Source organism: Crinia signifera, chromosome 4 (assembly GCF_055691185.1).
Source record: "Crinia signifera chromosome 4, ASM5569118v1, whole genome shotgun sequence".
In the NCBI taxonomy this organism is placed as follows: domain Eukaryota; kingdom Metazoa; phylum Chordata; class Amphibia; order Anura; family Myobatrachidae; genus Crinia; species Crinia signifera.
The window spans coordinates 145455637-145477325 of record NC_139220.1 but is presented as its reverse complement, the minus strand read 5'-3'; the positions used below and the strand labels follow the sequence as shown (position 1 = coordinate 145477325).

The 21689-nt window shown below is 43.0% G+C and overlaps 1 protein-coding gene across 5 annotated transcripts in view; it reads left to right on the top strand.

Moving 5' to 3' along the window:
• Positions 1-21689, top strand: part of PPHLN1 (periphilin 1) — a 109618-nt gene that overhangs the window by 733 nt on the left and 87196 nt on the right. For all 5 annotated transcript variants that reach the window (XM_083182681.1, XM_083182680.1, XM_083182677.1 and 2 more), the window contains exons 2-5: positions 1652-1715; positions 3838-3920; positions 13394-13534; positions 18351-18412. In XM_083182681.1, the coding sequence (XP_083038807.1) occupies position 1715; positions 3838-3920; positions 13394-13534; positions 18351-18412 (287 nt within the window). In that variant the 5' untranslated portion in view covers positions 1652-1714. The remainder of the gene's footprint in view (positions 1-1651; positions 1716-3837; positions 3921-13393; positions 13535-18350; positions 18413-21689) is intronic.

Sequence of the window (21689 nt, the reverse complement as noted above, 5' to 3'; positions counted from 1 at the left end):
TAGTATAGTGTAGTATAGCTGTGACCTCATATCGTATATGATGTCATATGGTGTTTAAGCAACAAATCGTATTCTTTTGACCACCGGGACGTTCTGGTATATCATACACGATATGATATGGTACATGAATCATACTGTGGGTATGCACCTTTTAGATATGCCATAGCAATTGCGATGATTGTCTGTTGCTTAAGCAGCCAGGACCAGATTAGGGGCCAAATGTACTAAGCCTTGAATAGTGATAAAGTACCAGCCAATCTGCTCCTACTTGTCATGTTACAGGCTGGGTTTAAAAAATGACAGGATTTTTTTTAGGGCAGGGTGCTGACCACTGAGCAGGGTGCTTTTTTCAAACGGGAGGGCACATTTTAGATTATAAATTTACATTAGAAACAAAAACCTATATTAAAAATTGCACACTACTCATTAAACATTGTCATGCTCTGCTATGCCCATTACATATTCTGTCGTAATGACAATTACACATTATGGCACACATTGTAATGCCTCTTACACATATTACACATCATAATACCCATTACACCTGATGGCACACAATGGAAGTTCTCAGCGCCATGTCAGCGTGGTGGGGGGCAATGAAAGGGCGCACAGTGCCACACACAAAGGGCACTGTGCATTTTGAGGTTTTAAAAATGGGCAGGGTGTAGCACCCTGCAAAAGATGCTGAGGGAACGCTAGCTAATCACTTCCTATGTTATCACTATTCAAGGCTTCGTACATTTGGCCCTAATGGAGGCCACACACGCACCGATGCGGAGCGGTGCAATGCTGTACGATGGGGTGCGCGCTCCCGCGGCACCTCATCGTACAGTACAAAAAGTATGTGCTGCACATACTTTTTGTACTAGCCTTTTCTAGCATCGCATCGCATGCACATCGTATGCACAAGGCATACGATGCGATGCTATGTGTGCTAGTTAAGCCCACAATGCACGCCGGGATCGGTGCGTGTGTGGGCTGCATAAGGCTTATGAATTGGTGAGCTCATTAAGGGTGTAAATTCTAGTAAATTACTTCTTTAATGGACAAAACCATGTGCACTGCATGGTCAGTGTCCATCAATTTTGATGGTCACCACGGAGAATACTAGCGCTGTCAGCTCTCTGTGCTGAGCGACAGTGGATCAGCAGTACCTGACCTAGCGTAGCTTGGTTTCCCTACACACATTGCTATGTGTGTAGGGACCATTAGATGGGATCATTGACCATAACTTTAGTAATATGAAGGAGGTCTGTTTTAATTAAAAAAAAATAAGATAACACAAGAAAAACCTTGCTGTCAATTTCCATATAATTCTAGTTAAAAACAGATCACTAAGCCTTTTTTTGATATAAGGAAGTTTTTTTTAGAACACCTCTCCCATGATGTTTATTTTATTCATTTTTCTGTAGATATTGTTTAAGAAGAAAATTATACGACACCTCTGATAATAAATGTTATCAAAAGTTGCACACCCCTATCTTTTGCTTGTTTCTAGTATTCTGAAGGATCTGCAGAAACCTAATTTAGGGAAACTACATATAAATAATTTATATATCACCTTGTATGGCATACTTTTTATTTTTTTAATGCTAATTAATATTTGTTGTATTTCATGTTTACTCTAAATTAATTTTTTGTTTGTTTTTAGTACACGAAGTTGAGTGTGAATGCAAGATATTTCTAGTGAACACCAACATTTTGGAGGAATAAGAGTACGTTTACGCTCATTTAACTAAAAATGTAATTGATCTATGACTAATTTTATCTGTAAATAATTTTTATTAATGATGCCAATCCTCAGCTAAATACTGTATATTCAAAATTAAACTTAAGAGAAGTGTGTGTGTGTATATGTATGTATATACTATACCTCCCAACATGACCCTCTCCAGGAGGGACACAGTGCTCTGTTGCTCTGTTCCTGGACTTCCCCCTGAATATATGATTGCCATCAACTGTGTTGAACCTGGTTAATTGATAAGAAAGGTGTTTCACCACATATGATGGTAATCATACTTTCAAGGGAAGTTCAGAAACAGAGCATTCTGTCCCTCTATTCAACTGCACGGTGAGCACAGGGCAGCGTACGCTGTTTTGGTTATGCCGTGCTTCTGCTGTCCTCCCTGTCCGTCGCCAGCCCTCCCTCTCACCTAATACCCCTTTCACACCAGAAAATGCAGGGACCCACCTATTAATATGGCCCAGGAATCATTCCCGGGTTGGCCCCTTTTCACAACAGAAAAGTCCCTGCATTTTCTGGTGTGTGAAGGGGGTGGGGAGGAGGCGGGATGGCGGCGGAGGTGGTGAGAATACTCTCCCTGGTTGCTTGTCATCTGGCCGGGGATCCACACAGGTGGCGGGCGCAAATGACTGGACAGGCGGCGGATGAAGATGACGCAGCTCTCTGGCGCCCTCACTGTCGCCGGAGAGCTGCGTCATCTTCATCCACCGCCTGTCCCGTCATTTGCGCCTGCCACCTCTGTGGATCCCCGGCCGGACAGGACATCGAGGACTGGCAACCCGGGTAAGTATACCCTACCCCATTCACACCAGCAAGGTCCCAGGGTAGAACCCGGGAACAACCCTGCTCCATAGCAGGGTTAAAATCACGGGAAATTAGGCTTGTGTGAAAGGGGTATTATTGAACTCGTCAGGGGCTCGCTGCCCCTGATGGCAAAACTGTTCTAATCCGGTGCACACAGCAGCAGGGAGGAAGGCGGCAGGCAGGATGGCGGTGGCAGGGAGAGGGAGTGGCCAGTGTAGAGCATCCAGCAGCAGCTCAGTTCTCAGCAGCCCAAACGCTGACATCTAATCACCTGAAACAGCAGCACGAGAACACTGCTTGCTCCTGTACTGCTGCTTCAGTGCGGTGATTGTAGTAGATGTCAGCGCTGGGGCTGCCGAGACCAGGAGCCAGTAAACTGGTTAACTCCTGGCAGTGAGCAGGTTAATCCCTTGGCGGGGAGCATGTCAATCAAAAGCAACAAAAATATATTAATGTGGCACTTGTAAAGAAATAAATGAATCCAAGATCCTTCAAATAATAAATAAATTGACTTGTAGACTCCAAAAAAATTACAAATTTCAGTTCACCTAAAAAAGATGTTGAGAGCAAAACAACGAACTTCACCCCAAAAAAAGTGAACACAGTTCTCCATTTTAGCATTGAATACACTTTTGGCGAAATGTGCTAAATTTCCCATAGAAAAACAAAAGCGAATAGCAGTGACTAAAAAACGATGAACAGGCTGGCGTTCTCTGTTCACTTTTGGCTAACAGGGAGCGTTGAATATGGCAAACATCATTTTTGGCAAAATAATTCTCCATTTCACCAAAAATCAGCCCTGTTCACAGAAACAAAAGGAGAATGAAGAGCATTGAATACTGCCCACTCTGTTTGGTGCCATCGGTGATGCACACCTGCAACACGAGCTGCCACACTCACCATGAATTGCAGAGAAGGGGCAGACCATTTGCGATTATTATGTAGATTGTACAATTTCAAGCTATTCTACCTTTATAGCATAATTAAGACTTGATTAGAGGGTGCGTGTTGGAAGGGTCCTATCCAACAGTATCCCCCCCCTTTACAGGATGCTACAGCTGCAATAGCCACAGCAAAAGCTGGATGTGTACATAAACATCAAGCTACATGATTGGTTCAACATATAAAATATGGACACTCTCTTTAATTTAAAAATCAACAAACATTTTTCCATGTGTAAAATGTTCTTATTTTACTAAATTGGCACTAATATTTGCTCATGTAAGTGCACTCTGTAACATGCAATGGGATTAGTTGCATTAAATAGTGTTTTGTTTTCTATAATTAAGTGGAGTACAGAAAAGAGGAAATGTGGAGTGAATATGAGCGAATTCCCAGACATCGCCTGCCTCCACGTGAAATCCCTCCAGATGTAAGTAATTATATTTCCTTGGTGTTCAGTAACACATATAATGTTCCATACCACTTTGTATATGCACCAATTTCTAATACTACAATGTTGTATGTGGGCAAGACTATGGAGGGGTATTTAATCTCCCACAGCCATCTCCCGATGGGGGAGATGGGTGTGTGGCACTATTCAATGCTGTCTTCCCAGACAGCATTGAACAGGGGATCTCGGCAGAACGAGCCCGACTACACAAGCACGGCCTGGAAATGACAAGCTCCGGGCTGCGGCTCGCCTCTTCCCGACCATGCCCCTTTCTCGTCCCGCTACAGGGTCACGGCTGTCAGACCAGCTTGACAGCCGCGACCCAAGATTGAATACCCCCTTGTGAATCTGCTCAAAGGTCAGAGTCCATAAAAAGTAATTACGACCTGATCGGTACTCCTAAATCACGAAAATCAGAGGCCACAAAAAAATGTGAGGTTCAGACATAACCTAGTGGCCAATGGCATTTCCGGGCAATTAAATATTTAAACAAGGCCTGGTCAACCTGTGGCTCTCCAGATGATATAAAACTAATGTCCCAGCATGCTTTACTACAGTTCTAGCATTCCACAATAACAGCTGGAGAGCCTCAGGTTAGCCAGGCATGTTTTAAACCCTAGATTTTTTAGAAACACATTGCGCTGCGGGCATATAAATTCGTTCAAGAATGAAAGTTGCTGTGCATAAAGATACCGGACACACTGATAAAAAAATTATAATTTCATATATATATATATATATATATATATATATATATATATATATATATATATATATATATATATATATAAATTCAAATTCAATAAAATATAAACATCACATTTATATCAATAATAGTATCAAAAGGTACATTTAAAAAGTCACATCCAATTCAAAGAATTAAAATAAAGATATTTTCAGCTATTTAGATGCATATACTCCCACTTAGTGCCTTTAATAGGTTAAGCCGTCTGTATAGAATGGGTTAAAAAAGATTTAGTCCCTTTCCTGCTGAATTAGCATGTAGGGCAGGGGTGGCCAACCCGCGGCTCTCGAGCCGCATGAGGCTCGCCTGTAACTGAGCTGCGGCTCCCGAGATCACTCCCCCGTCATTGTGATGTGGCTGCTTACTGGGACCAGAGAGAGCAGGCAAGCGCGTCCCCTGCAGCAGAACGTGCTTGGCCGGAAGGAGCTTGTACACAGGCTCCTAAGGAGTCCGTGCCGGGATCTTGACGTGACTCAGTGGGCGGCGCATGCGCCGTCGCCATTATAGGATGCTGACACAAGCGTCTCTGGCGGCTCCAAATTAAGTTAGCAACTACCTGCTCCTGCCGGTACCTTCTCCTCAGCCCTCTGCCCTCCTACCTGTGCACGCCCAGGCCCTGGTAAGCAGCAGTAAATTAAAGCATTGATACTTTAACATTTTAATAAAGAAAGAAAAATGTTATTTCTAAAAATAGTCCAACGGAATAATGGCACTGGGGGCATAACTAGCACTGTGGGGGGCATATGTGGCATTGTGGGAGCATATCTTTATCTGGGCACATAACTAGCACTGTGGGGGCATATGTGTGGCATTTTGGGGCATATCTGGCACTGGGGGCATAACTAGTACTGTGGGGGGGGGCATATGTGGCATTGTGGGAACATATCTGGCACTGGGCACATAACTAGCACTGTGGGGGCATCTGTGTGGCATTTTGGGGGTATATCTGGCACTGGGCGCATAACTAGCACTGTGGGGACATATGTGTGGCATTGTGGGGGTATATCTGGCACTGGGCGCATAACTAGCACTGTGGGGGCATATGTGTGGCATTATGGGGCATAACTAGCACTGTGGGGGGGCATATGTGGCACTGGGCACATAACTAGCACTGTGGGGGCATCTGTGTGGCATTGTGGGGGTATATCTGGCACTGGGCGCATAACTAGCACTGTGGGGGCATATGTGTGGCATTGTGGGGGTATATCTGGCACTGGGCACATAACTAGCACTGTGGTGGCATATGTGTGGCATTATGGGGCATATCTGGCACGGGGGGCATATGTGGCATTGTGGGGACATATCTGGCACTGGGCACATAACTAGCACTGTGGGGTCATCTGTGGGGGTATATCTGGCACTGGGCGCATAACTAGCACTGTGGGGGCATATGTGTGGCATTGTGGGGGTATATCTGCCACTGGGCGCATAACTAGCACTGTGGGGGCATATGTGTGGCATTATGGGGCATATCTGGCACTGGGGGCATAACTAGCACTGGGGGGGGACATATCTGGCACTGGGCACATAACTAGCACTGTGGGGGCATATATGTGGCATTATGGGGCATATCTGGCACTGGAGGCATAACTAGCACTGTGGGGGGGCATATGTGGCATTGTGGGGGTATATCTGGCACTGGGCGCATAACTAGCACTGTGGGGGCATATGTGTGGCATTATGGGGCATATCTGGCACTGGGGGCATAACTAGCACTGGGGGGGCATATGTGGCATTGTGGGGACATATCTGGCACTGGGCACATAACTAGCACTGTGGGGGCATATATGTGGCATTATGGGGCATATCTGGCACTGGAGGCATAACTAGCACTGTGGGGGGGCATATGTGGCATTGTGGGGACATATCTGGCACTGGGCACATAACTAGCACTGTGGGGTCATCTGTGTGGCATTGTGGGGGTATATCTGGCACTGGGCGCATAGCTAGCACTGTGGGGGGGGGGCAAATGTGGCATTTTGGGGACATATCTGGCACTGGGCACATAACTAGCACTGTGGGGGCATATGTGTGGCATTGTGGGGGTATATCTGGCACTGGGCGCATAACTAGCACTGTGGGGGCATATGTGTGGCAATATCCGGCATATCTGGCACTGGGGGCATAACTAGCACTGGGGGGGGGGGGGCATATGTGGCATTGTGGGGACATATCTGGCACTGGGCACATAACTAGCACTGTGGGGGCATATATGTGGCATTATGGGGCATATCTGGCACTGGAGGCATAACTAGCACTGTGGGGGGGCATATGTGGCATTGTGGGGACATATCTGGCACTGGGCACATAACTAGCACTGTGGGGTCATCTGTGTGGCATTGTGGGGGTATATCTGGCACTGGGCGCATAACTAGCACTGTGGGGGCATATGTGTGGTATTGTGGGGGTATATCTGGCACTGGGCGCATAACTAGCACTGTGGGGCATATGTGTGGCATTATGGGGCATATCTGGCATTGGGGGCATAACTAGCACTGTGGAGGCATATGTGTGGCACTGGGGGCATGCCTAGCACTGTGGGGGGGCAGATCTGGCACTGGGGGCATAAAGTTTTGTCATGTGACCATGGCCACTCCCCTGATCACGCCCCTTTTTTGGCGTGCCATGATGTCGGCTCTTTGGCTTGACTGCCGATTTTTTGGCTCTTTATCTCTGACCGGTTGGCCACCCCTGATGTAGGGAAACACGCAATGCACAGTTCAGGCAGCAGTTGAGAAGGGGTTAATAGGCAAGAAAAGCAGTTAGTAAGCTTGGTAAAGTATTATCTCACCCAATAGTTGTTATAATGTATCTCCTTTCCGGAGACAAAATACAGGCTGTACTAACTGCTCTTCTGGCATATTAACCCATTCTCAACTGCTGCCTAAACTGTGCATTGCGTGTTTGCCTACATGCTAATTCAGCAGGAAAGGGACTGAATCTTTTTTAACCCATTCTATACAGACGGCTTAACCTATTAAAGGCACTAAGTGGGAGTATATGCATCTAAATAGCTGAAAATATCTTTATTTTAATTCTTTGAATTGGATGTGACTTTTTATATGTACATTTTGATACTATTATTGATATAAATGTGATGTTTATATTTTATTGAATTTGAATATATATATATATATATATATATATATATATATATATAGTAGGCAAAGAAGCAGACAGCGGCACTCTGGGAATTTTCAAAAACGTATATTAGTGCAAAAATAGCATACCAACGTTTCGGGGCATAAGGTACCCCTTTGTCAAGGTGAACAGTGCAGTAACCGCACTGGTTACTGCACTGTTCACCTTGACAAAGGGGTACCTTATGCCCCGAAACGTTGGTATGCTATTTTTGCACTAATATACGTTTTTGAAAATTCCCAGAGTGCCGCTGTCTGCTTCTTTGCCTACTCCTGCACAACTGTTCCAGAAGGCACCTGGGTCCCTGACCAGCTGGGGGAGTGCCAGGTCAACACACACCTTGATATATATATATATATATATATATAAGAAATCCGGCACTCCAACAAAGGTATAAGCTGTACTTGCTCTGGTGCCTTCCCAGGTTCAGAGACCCAATATAGCAAAAACGGCAATAAGGCGTCACTCGGAGACTGCGTGAAGGTTCAAAGCCAGTGTTTCGAGCACTTGGCTCATCACACTGGTGTCGGTCACCACAATAAAGCTTTGAACCTTCACGCAGTCTCCGAGTGACACCTTATTGCCGTTTTTGCTATATATATATATGACCTATGAAACAGAAAATAAGGTGTAAATAATAATTTGAACATAGTGCTTGTTGTTGTGTTGTTTATCATCAAGTCTGTAACAAGCACTATGTTAAAATTATTATTTACACCTTATTTTCTGTTTCATAGGTCCCTCCGTGGCCGCCAGCCAGCATAACAAATGGGCGCATTTATAAATATATGGCAGAACAGTGCCGAGCCGCACGGTAACCTAGCAACCAGTACACAAGGCAGACCAGCGTCACTCAAGCGCCGGAAATACTGCACAGCCCGGAAATACAGCTGGGGGCGGGACACGGACGGACTTCACCTGCACCACTCCTTCCATAGGTATTTAAGGTAGGACTTACAATGTATACATTCACTGTTGTTTTTTTCCTTGAAAACGGGGTTATTCCCGAAACGTTGGAGCACTATTAAAGCACTTTTAAAAAGATCCTGGGAGTGCCGCCGATTGAATCCTTTGCTGCAATCTATATATATATATATATATATATATATACTTTTTTTTTTGATCAGTGTGTTTGGTATCGTTATGCACAGCAACTTTCATTCTTGAACCAATTTATATGCCCGCAGCGCAATGTGTTTCTATAAATTCTTTGGTTTGTTCTTTTTCTTTGTGAGTAACGGCAACTCATAATCACATTGCTGCAGCTATTTGTTACTACCCCAAGAATTTTTTTCTTTTTATAAAATATTTAAAGCGTCAGGTATTGGATTAAGGAACTCTTTTGGCTTCTGCCATAAGCTTTCCCAATCCTTCAATTTGTTGTCATGTTTTAAACCCTAACCTGTAGATATTGTTTGTGTGATCCCTATGTAATGGAGAAATTCTGTGCTAAGGGAGTATAGATTCTACAAACAAGGTCCTGTCTCTTCATTCTGACACCTGTGACAAATTCTTACAGTGGATATATTGCATTATTTGCTGAAGTTCTCTTAATTGCTCATGTTCTGAATTTTGCTGGTCAATAAATTGCTAATGTGAAGATGACTTAAGGCCCATACACACTGGGTGATTTTAAGCTGAACGCAGCTCAGTTTTGCTGCCCAATGTGTACAGCCAGGCAGTGTGCACTGATGCGTGCCCCCGCTCATCTGTTGGTATTACCAGCAGATAAGCAATGGGTTAGATGGCTTTCCATAAAGTCCTGGTATGGAAAGCAGTCCACCCCCATGGAAAATCGCTTGGATGGGTGAAAATCTTTCAGTGTGTATGCATTGAGCGATTTTCAGCCCAGCTATTTTTTTTTTCTCTTTCCCCCCATCATCGACCTGCATACACGCTGGGCAAAAATAGTCAGTGTGTTTGCACCTTTACATTTCTGGAAACATTTATATGATCCATTGCATACCTATTTAAATGTTTATTGTTGAAATTTTTAGTATTATCATATGGTTTGGCACTGAATTATTTGAGTCGTCGTAGGAAAAATAATATAGTTTCTGTTATTTCTATTTTAAGAAGGAAACAATGGTGCTACCTGTCTCACAAGATAGGAGATCAAAGGTCAACAGAGAAAAAAAGTATTAAGGTGCATACACACGGAACAATTTGAAGGACAATGTGGGCATTCCCGATCGATGGGAACGACCAATCGTTCAAATTGTTCTGTGCATCTTTAATGATGCATGTACCTGCCGATCGTTAATGATAGTCTATGATCTTCCCTGCATGGAGGAAGATCACAAACCAATTTTTTTTAAGTATATCAAATCATTTCGTGTGTGTGCACTGTAAATGATTTCTGAACGCTTCCGGCACCGTTCCGTGTGTATGCACCTTTAGACTTGCAGCACTCAGGGAAACTATAATGTACTTGGCTTTGCTAATATTTCTTGATTATTTATAAAGCATAACTTTTATTTAAATCTCATTAAAAAGACATTCATTTTTTTGTGTTATATTTTCAAGTTTTCAAACATATTAAAATAGTAGTTTTTTATAGAAGAGAATAAAGAAAGAAAACTGTGGTAAAAATTAGTGGCCACTGTGTTGGTGATTAGGTATCCACTGTATTTACACTTTTGATATAACTATCTGTTGTATCTTGTGGTTTTATTCTGGAAATGTAGTTGTTATTTCCAGACAAATTATGTCTTTATAGAGAAATACTTCAGGTTCCTATATGGCTCACTGTATTAGAGCAGTGGTTCTCAAACTTGGTACTCAGGCCCCCACACGGTTCACTTTTTCCAGGTCACCCTACAGGTGCACTCAATACTCACTGACACATTTTAAAATATCCACAGGTGGAGCTAATTATTTCACTTGATTCTGTGAGGAGACCTGCAAAACATGCACTGTTTGGGTTCCTGAGGACCAACTTTGAGAGCCTGTGTATTAGAGGCATTTACCAGATACTGGAAAGGGCTGGAGCTACTGGGTAGCTATATGGGCGCTGGCAAGGGATGTCTTGTAAAGCAGCTACCTCTGGGACTGAGTAGGTCCCATAAAACAAAGAAGAAAAATGGGGAAAAAGGTAGCGCTGGAACCAATGAGTATTTTATAAATAAAATAACATTTATTGGTACACATACATATGAATTCATATAAAGTAAAAATATTAAAAACACATGCTCGCTGCCCACAGGGCCACTTGTGTAGATGTTTTGGAGGAGGGGGGGGGGGGGGAATCCACTCCTATTTATGCCACCAGAGGGTAAAGTGGAGGACCAGTCAATTTGGCCAGGGATTGTATATTTCCCAAATCTAATAGATATTAGATGGTGTGGATATAGTTACTGGTGCCGTTCATTAGTGGGTTCCTTTGGGAGATCTTTAAATCCTTTTAGGATAGCATGGAACCGGTGTTATCCCTTTTTGTTGGAACATGAGGAAGAAGTCACTTAGAGGCTGGAATTGCAGGCACGTACTACTGGTGAGCCGGCTGGTTGGATCCCAGGATAAAGTGCAAATATGTGAAGTGGCAGTTGGGGGCAAGTGAGTTGAACAGCACTGACGCGTTTCACTGGCACTCAAAGACAGCTTTTTAAATGTATATGGCTGCTGAACAGTTGGGGGTTTATAGACCAGTATTCAATTAGGAGAACTAGTGCACTTGCATCAGAAAGCGTGTTCCTCTCACAGAGATTCTGCAGTCTCCCCACCAGATACTGATCTAGGTATCTCTCTCTGTTACTATTATGTAGACACAATGGGGAACTGCTCCTTGTTTGAGACACACTGTTTTTATTTTTTTTTCCAGTATGTTCCGTATAAGTCGACCCGAATATAAGCCGAGGCACCTAATTTTACAACAAAAAACTGGGAAAACTTATTGACTCAAGCGGGACCTTCACTTGAGTATAAGCCGAGGGGGGGCTTTTTCAGCATAAAAAATGTTCTGAAAAAGTAGGCTTATACTGGAGTATATATGGTATCTAGCTCTAGGGATACAGTATGTGCCTATGTACATCCTTGCTTGCGGGTCGCCAGAACGTACGCGCTGGCGACCCGCCAGCAGCCTCGCCAGCGAGGAGACTGAGACGCACGTGCGTCTCACGCGCACGCGCGTCTCAGTCTCCGTCGCTAGCGCGACGGAAACCCTGTCCGTCTCCGCCTCAGGGAGACGGACAGGGTTAGGGGGGGTTAGGGGGGGGGGTGCGGGCAGGCGGCGGGGACCCCGGGTTACCGCCGGCAAGCCGGCGGGGACCCGGGGAACTGATGGAAGCGCCGTCGGAAGGGGACGCGCGCGCCCTCTCGTGCGCGTGCGTCCCCTTCTCACCATCGCCATGGCGCTGGCGGGGGATGGCGGCTGGCGACGCCAGCGCCATCCCCTGCAAAGATGGGACCTGACCCATCTGTACAATGGATATTAGTTCCCTTAGTTACTTCTTTAGATTCTATTCACTTGGATTAATATCCAGGTTTGCTCAAACTTGTGATCCACTGTCAACTTTTGAGAATAACTTATTCACATGGTAGTTTGTACAGGTCGAGTATCCCGTATCCGAGTATCCGTTATCCAAATTATTCCGAAATACGGACATTCCAGAAAGTGAAAAAAATTTTTTTTTTTTGCTAAAAACTCACTGGGGACATTTGTAACAGCATCACTGGGGACATGATATGTAACTGGCACTATATATGTGCAAGACAATGATTGCTTGGCATTCAAATTCAGTGCTGAGATAGTACACACATTTTGTATCACGTTTTGAAACTTTGTTTTTTGAACAATTAAAATATATTTGTGTGTATTTTATGTGGTAATAAAATATATTTGTGTGTATATTATGTGTTTATACAGCATACATGCAAGATACTTCAAAATACATCATTGAAATATTAAAATATTCCGAAATACGGAATAATCCGTTATCCAAAATTCTCCTGGTCCCGAGCATTTTGGATACGGGATACTCAACCTGTACTTTGTTTCCTAACTTCTCTTTGTGTGTATGTGGTGATTTTTGAACTTTTTGGACTTAAAAAAAAAGTCCCAAATCACCTAAACTCAAAGCAGGAATTTTCATTTTAAACTCAAAATAGAGTTCTTTGCCTTTTAAAACAAGTGCCATTTGATATCCCTCGGGTCAGAGCTGCAGAATAATTTGATTTTTTGTTGAATCAGAATTTATTATATTACAGTTTAGCCCTTCAATTAATACAGTGGAGTTATTTTAGGCCAAAGTACTTGCAAAAGCTGCTGTGAAGGTATTACGTAACTCTCAGGATTTTATTTGCTTTACAGCTGTTTTTCAAAGTGTTTTGCTTACAAAAATGTAAAAGCTTAATTTTATGAAGTGCTAAACACACCTGTATTTTGTAACTAATAAAATGTAAAAAGGATCAAAAAATTTGTAATTTTTACTATTGCTTTTTTTTTTCTAAGTGCAAAGAGCCTTTTAAAAGTCATTGTTTAGTTTAGTATAAACATTGTAGCTTTTCGGGGGAAGGTTTTTCTTCAAGCCCAGCTAACCTTATACTGTACTTTTCTTTATGTGACAAGGGGGAATATCATAGAGTGGTAAATGTCGTTAGAAGGCCAGAAGATGAGGGGTGTCATCGTTATGATGATTACAATGATCCAGATTACAGAGATTATGAAGAAGCTCATGGCTATGAAAGGCGAAGTGGACCTTATAGAGGGGTATGTATTTGTTTTGAAACTAGTGTGTGCTAGACGTAAAGACTTTAGACTTAAATTAATAATACATGTTATGTTTAAACTGATTTAGAAACATTTTTGGTACTTGTTTCCTAGCACGGCGCCCATCGCATACTGTATTTAGTGGTGTGCGATGCAATCTTCCCATTAAATTAACAGGAGTGCTTGTACAATGAAATATCGCATGCCAGCAAATGGCATGCAATGCGATATTTAATTGTACAAGCACCCTGATGGGTGCTTACAATGTTAAATGCACCCCCATTGTCAACGCCACCTCCCACTATCAACGCCAACCTGAAGTGTGGCGAGTGCAGCGGAACGCGTCCTCCGACCTTTTCATACCCCCACTATCCACGTCGGCGTGGATTTGATTTTATATAGTGTGGCGAGCGCAGCAAAAAACTCATGTTGGCCTTTTTTTTGACTGTTGAACTTTAGTCATGTCTACCTATTTCAGGTGTCAACCTTCAGTGGTGGACTCAATGCATGTCGACCTAAATTGGGTTGCTCCAATGGCCCATACTCTCTGCACCTGTTATATCTGCCTCACCTGTAGTGCAGATTTTGTCCATTTGAGGAAAATAAGTAGTTTGTGCTCAGGCCTGAGTTAGGCCCATAAACCTTAAAAGATGAGACGAAAAAAAGTGATCCCACAAATTTGTACACATTAATTTTATTATGCCTCGCACAAGCAAACCAAACCTCTAATAAAATACAAAGATTTAGCTTATGTGGGCGCACACATTGCAGAGGCACTGTTCCTGTGATCTTTTTTTTTTTTATAAAGGGGGAAACCACTTAACCGTCATCATTTGATTCCTCTTAAAAGGATTATCATTATAAATGAAAGAAAATTAAATTTTGATTTTTTTTGTCACAAAAATTGGTCCCGTTTTAGAGGGGTTGGGTTCATTGGGTCGACCACTGAAGGTCAACAGGCCTTAAGTTGACACCCACAATATGTCAACATGGGTAAGGTCAACAGAATCATTATGTTGACATGGGGAAGGTCGACATGGACACGTGTCGGGGCACCATGTACACTCACAATGCTTCGGGCATGGTGACTTGCTGTGCTTTTATTCTCCCACCATGCCCTAATTGATGATAGGGCATGAAATACCGGCTGTCAGCGCATGTTTGACTGTCGACCTAATGCTTGTGTTGACGTAATGACCCTGCCGATCTTGATCCATGTCGACCTTTTGTGGGTGTCGACCTAATGAATGTTGACCTTCCTGTGGTCGACCTAGTGACCGTATACCGTTTAGAATTGCAAGCACATTTTAAAACAATTTACACTGTGTTGTGCAGCATGTGTGTGTGTGTTTGAGGGGGGGGGTGTCGGGTGCAGATCTATCATGAGATTTGTAGTTGGGAAGAGTTGTGTTCTACCTTAATTCTAAATTTAAATGTAAAAGCAAAGCTGCTCAGCATTTGATGCATGTATTTTCCCTGTATACATAATAGTTAAATGCGTATGATCACTTGCAGTGCAACACGGTTTGTTCCTGGATCAACTTGCTTCCTGTTTATCACTGTACTCTAGATTCAAAGGGGCTTATTTACTAAGATGGGAGTTCTAATGAAGATGTAATGTTGCTATGGGCAACTAATCCAATTTTGATCTTTTATTTTCTAAAAGGTGCTAATTAAAATAAAAGGTACTTGTTTCCTAGAACGGCTCCCACAAAGCCATTTGCTTAGTGGGCTATTCTGGAAAAACGCATCGCATCGGCCATTTTAGTGCCATGCGATGCGATTTTTTCATGTAATTTATTCACTGCTATGTGTGCCCCAGGGCATTGCATCGCACCTCCTGCAAAATTGCATGTGACTTTATAGGGTGTGCGATGCCATTACATTAGGTATACAATAATATGATTGTATGTCCTAAAGAGGTTTTACGCCCCCCCCCCCCCACCACCACTATCCATGCCACCCCGAAGCGTGGGGAGTGGCGGCGGAATGCATTCCTCCGACCTTTTCAAACCCCTACTATCCACGTCGGCGTGGAGTTGATTTTATATAGCGTGGCGAGCGCAGCGAGCCCCATGAGGGGACGCGGAATACCGTGTCCGAGGGGACGTGGAATACATGTAAAGTAATCTGTAAATAGTGGACTCGTCACACTATATAAAATCAACTCCACGCCGACGTGGATAGTGGGGGTATGAAAACGTTACAGGACGTGTTCCGCCGCCCCTCGCTGTGCTCGCCATGCTTCGGGGTGCCGTGGATAGTGCGTAAAACGTCTTTTTAGGACATACATTGATATCACTGTATAGCTAATGTAATGGCATCGCACACCCTGTAAAATCGCATGCGATTTTGTGGGAGGTGCGATGCTATACGATATAGTGGTGCACACAGAGCATTGAAAAAATTACATTAAAAAAATCGCATCGCATGCCGCTATAATGGCCCATGCTATGCGATTTTCCCTACGTTAGCGTATGTAGGAAATCTGGGTGCCGTTCTAGGAAACAAGTACTAAATAAAAAGTAGATTCTGATTGGTTGCTATGGGCAACATCCCATCTTCAATAGAACTCCCACCTTGGTTAACAAACCCAAATATGCACAGGCTAACTTGGATTCCTGTGAGGTTACTTTTCTCATCTTATCGCAGAACCTTTGAAACACGGTCACATGTTCTAGTTGGTCCCAAAAAAATCTAAGTTCCAGAAATAATTTAGTGGAGGGGATGGTAGCTCCTTTATGAAAAATATTGACTGAATTAGTGTAAAAAGAAAAGTGTATGGTGCAATTGCTCTGCGGTACAAACCTGGACATGGGCCCTTGACAGCAAATGAATCACAAAACCAATATTGTCACACTGGTATTGCTGTAAACAGCATGCATTCCTATTCATTGATGTGCTTTGTGTCAATTCTTTTTGTTTTTTTGTCTTTTGCTTTTAATAACTTTCACTTATTACTTATGATATTTCTAAAATGTGATTTATCATTTCTCAACAAGAAATTAGTTACTTATACTGTTAACCACATATAACACATCCAGAAATGATATATTTTCAATGGAATCGGTTGTTAGTAGCGCTTATGCTATGATATACAGTATATACTTTACAGTCGCAAAATCAAGGGCCAAATGTAATCGGATGAGAGTTTCAGAAAGTGAGAGATTTTGGGAGAGTTTTTTTTTTTATTTTTTAAGCGGCAATCATTTACACTGCAAAAGCAGGTTGATTTTGCCATGTAAATGATTGCTGCTTTAAAAAAATGGGGAAACTCTACGAAAATCTCTCACTTCCTGAAACTCTCACCTTATTATATTTGGCCCCAAGAGTACTGTTAGGCTCCATAGTGGATATATTAACCCCAGCATTGCCACAGCAGCTGTCCCGGAAAATTTCCGGGCATACCACTAATATAGAATAGGTGCGCACCAGTGGTGTCCAGGTGTGCACTGCTGAATGTGACAGGTGACTAAGGCAGCGGCAGGGAAGCTCCGGCGTACAAACGCTGGATCGGAAGTGAGGGGGGAGATGGGGGACTTCCAATGTCCTGTGGTGGGTTTTGCTGGGGCAGGACAAACCTGCCCTGGTAGGTTTGTCCTGCCCCAGCAAAAGCCACCTCTCAAGGGGTTAATATTTATACCTGGTATTAAGCTTAACAGTTTTCATTAGCAATATCGGTGACTTTAACGGCACCCTGATGTTGGCTACATACCCAAAATTGACCTGCATTTTCAGACAGTGGGAGGTCCTTAACAATATTCAGCATACACACTACACATTTATTTCAAAATTATTGCTCAGTAGGGCCCTTTTGATGGGTGTCCTTTAAAAAACAAACTGTGTAGGGTGTACAGGGCTTAAGGTCTTTACACACTGGGCGACTATGCTAGATGATAGAATTCATCTCTCTGGGGAAAGCCTCTCGGTGCATACACACTGAGCAGCTTTCCCCATGCCTGGCGCCGATGGAGGGGGGAGGACAGCTTTGCATAGCGGAGCGCTATGCAAAGCCATCCTCAAAGCCTCTCATCTGCTGGTATAACCCGCAGATGAGCGGCTTTCCCGGCGCGCAGCAGCACTCATTGCTGGGCCATACACACTGGGCGACTTTAAACTGAAAGCCTCTCAAACCTGCTGTTTTGAGCGACTTTCAGCTCAGTGGTGTATGGGCCTTTACTCCTAAAATGCATCCAGGAGTAAAATGTGGTGCTATAGGTAAATAAATTCTAAATCAGAAAAATGTTATCCCTTATTTATTTTAGTTTTTTAGTATTTATTTATTTTAGTTTTAAATTCATCTGTCAAAGCTAGGTCATCAACGGCTTTGAAAAACTCCCGATTGTAAATCTGCCCCAGTTGTTATGGGCTTACACACGGGATGACACTGCTGAGCAATGTTGATCGCTCAGATTGTTCAACAAGATCGCTCAGCACACAGTGCTGCACAGCAACGTGTCAGTGCTGTGCGATCCTACCAGGTCTCTCGTTTTATCTTGCACTCAGGATATTAATTGCCAGGTGATAGTGATGTGCGGGCCATGCATCTCTACACACAGAGCGATGTAGGGTCATTTTCTGAGCGATCGCTTAGAAAATGCCCTGAAATCGCCCCATGTGTAGTCCCCATAACAGATTTTGTTTATTTTCTTTTGCTCAGCTGACACGTCACATATCTATTGTTCCATTTTCCTGCTGATAACCGCTATCTCAAGATATCCTGTCTGCTGTGCATCATACATATTGCTCTCTAAAATATTGTAAAATATTAACAAGAAAAGTGAACAGTTGTTTTACGTTATCCACTTTACCACAGGAAGATCCAGCGTACAGATGGCCACGAGGTGATCCATACATGAGTCGCCACGCTGATTTTGGGTAATTTTAGTTTTTATCGTTTCTCTTTTTGTTATTACTTTTCTTTGTATTATCACATTTTAGTGGTCAGTAAACTATCCTGCTAAAATTCTACATTGCTTGCACAAGTTTGCTGTATTTCTTTTTTTTTAAAAGGAAGTGTAAAATCATTGCACATAAAGGCCGGAGTACCAATTTACATTGTTTTCACAGCACATAAAGCAATAATTGGAGGCATTGCTATTTAGTTATGGTTGCTCTAATATTCCTCAGGTTGTGATCTCAAGGTTTTAAAATGTTACTGAAAAGTCTGCTTTATTCCTTCATGGCTCAGGCATTATTCTAGAATGCTGACATCAGCTTCTTTTTTTCCACTTCTTTTCTCTGTGGTGCGAAGTGAACAATACCATATTCTTAGGATACTTCTAGGACGTCAATGTTTTCTAGTGTTTTGTGACAGATTTGTATCTGTCTAATACAGACTAATACAAGGTAGAGAACCCCTTCCTCCAAAGAAATAACATGGAACAAGGAGTGCATTTTGATAGCACAACATTTAATAGGAGACCTAGGAATTAAGTTAAATATGATCTACTAGTAAGCCTGCTTGAAGCAAATGCTTCGAAAGCTAGTAAGGTTGCTAATGTGAGTAAAAAAACGATGTAAAGGGAAAATAATAGGGTCAGAGCAATAATTTACACTGCAAAACCAGTTTGATTTTGCAGTGTAAACGATTGCCACTTTAAAAAAACTCTCTCACTTTCTGAATCTCTCATCCTATTACATTTTCTTCGTAGTTTCATTCTGCCAACAGATGGCAGTGTTTTGGTGACACACAGACACTACTAGCAGATATAGATGATATCACTTTCTAGTTTGGCACAATTGTCATCAAGCTGGAGTAGTAGGTTGACAATTTTTCCTCTTGAAAAATTACAAGAACATAATCTGTTGTGACCCTCACATTTTAGAGACAAATGCAGACTTACTCCCCTCTGATCATCTCTTAGTGATTCAGTTGATGAATGACTTAATTTTCTCCTTGCTATTTATAACCAGGATCAATATCGGGCGTGAAAATGTAATAGGATGAGAGATTTGGTAAGAAATGTCCAGTTTTTTTACAGCGACAATCCTTTACACTGCAAAATCAAACTTATTTTTCAGTGTAAATGTGCACTTCTTTTAAAAAAAAAAAAAACTGGAGATATCTCTCACTTTCTGGTTCTCTCATCCTATTACATTTCACCCTCTGAGTTTCACACACAGAGTGATTTTGTGCTATATTCTAAGCCATCTGACTAGATTTCTTAGAAAGTAAGCACAGATTTCTCTGTGTGTATACCCCCCCGAGCAGTGACGGATTCAGGGGGGGGGGCACCCGGGCACGTGCCCCCCCTGTCATTATTTTGTAGCTGAGGACCAGGGCTTTCCAACGAGCCCAGCCCCGTGTCTCTAGCCCCCCGGGAACCGAAGATATCGCCTGGCAAACCTGTAACGTTTTTTCCCCATAGGATAATATGGGACCCATCAATTCCGACCCCCACCCGGTTCTGACGGCTGCCAGTTCCCGCCCTGGCATCACAGAAGCTTGTGGTCGATTTCATTCAATTCCAAATCGCTGGGCCTTCAATATGATACCAGGCTGGTCCATATCGGTCAATCAGTTCTAGAGATATTGCGTGTAAACCGATTTTTTTATTTTTGAAATGTAATTTCATGGCTGTTCATGTTCTTTGAGGGCAGATTACTCTGGAACCAAACGTTCCAGTTTCACTGGACCAAAATCATTCAAAGCCCACTCAAAAGTTCTTCAATATAATACTTGCCTCATGTAAATGGGTCAGTTGGTTCCGAAGATATAGCCGGTTAAATTAGATAACTGGTTAAAGGGGGGAGGGGTGGTTTTCTCTACCCCTCACACCAGGAAATGCAGGGACTAGGCTGGTATAAAAGGGGCCAACCTGGTAATGCATTTTCTGGTGTGAAAGAAGTATTATTTCAAATAGCCGGGACCTGCAGTGCTTGGAATACAGCCAGGCTCTGCCACTGTCAGTGGCTATCACTTCTGCCTGGCGGCGGCTGTCCCCCATTTACAACGAGCATGTATTCCCCCTTGGCAATGAGCATGTAATCCCACATGGCAACGAGCATGGAACCTCTGGCAATGAACATAGAACCCTTGGCAATGAGCATGTAGAGAAGCAGCACTTATGTAGCATAATTTTTAATAGGCATTATGGTGTTTGGCATAACACATAATGGACATAATGGCGTGTAACTTAACGTGTAATGGACATTATGGTGTAAATGTTTAATGCGTGCCTTTGGTGGACAATGTCCCTGTTTATGAAGTGTATTGTGAATTTTGGCTTAATCTGTGTGGCATTATGTGAATTCTGGCTCAATCCATGTGGCATTATGTGAATTTTGTCTCAATCCATGTGGCATTATGTGAATTTTGACTCAATCCATGTGGCATTATGGGAATTTTGGCTCAATCCGTGTGGCATTATGTGAATTTTGGCTCAATCCGTGTGGCATTATGTGAATTTTGGCTCAATTCATGTGGCATTATGTGAATTTTGGCTCAATCCGTATGGCATTTTATGCATTTGGCTCAATCCGTGTGGCATTATGTGAATTTTGACACAATCCATTTGGCATTATGTGAATTTTTGCTCAATTTTGTGTGTGTTATTATGTAAATTTTGGCTCAATCCATGTGGCATTTTGTGAATTTTGGCTCAATCCATGTGGCATTATGTGTAAGGGGCAAGTATAATGGGGTCTAGTATTTTGTTGCATAATGTGTAGAAGTTCTATATGGTGTTGACACGCCCCCTGTTGAGTGGCCACACACCCTTTTCCGGAGCGCGCCTTTGGCGAGCGCACAACTACATCCTTCACTTTTGTCGCAATGGTGGGCCTGCGTACTTTAAATGCCAGGGCCTATTTTTAATTCCATTCCCACCCTCTCCTGCCGCTCTCTTAGCATGTACACTGGCACCACTAACACCGCCCCTTCCCCACCCAAACCCTTTTTTATCATGGTGCCCCCCCTGTCATTTTATCCTGGATCCGCCCCTGCCCCCGAGTGATGGCGATGCGCGGTACTGCACGTCGCTACCACCCGCTAATTAAGTTGGTGCAGGCAGGCAACATCTAGTCAAATTGCTTAGCAAGTGACTGCATATTGCTCTGTGTACAGAATGAGAGATTTTTTGTTTGTTTGTTTCTTTTTTTGCTTAGCAAAATTGTTTAGCACAAATCACTGCATGTGTATGTGCTCTCCATG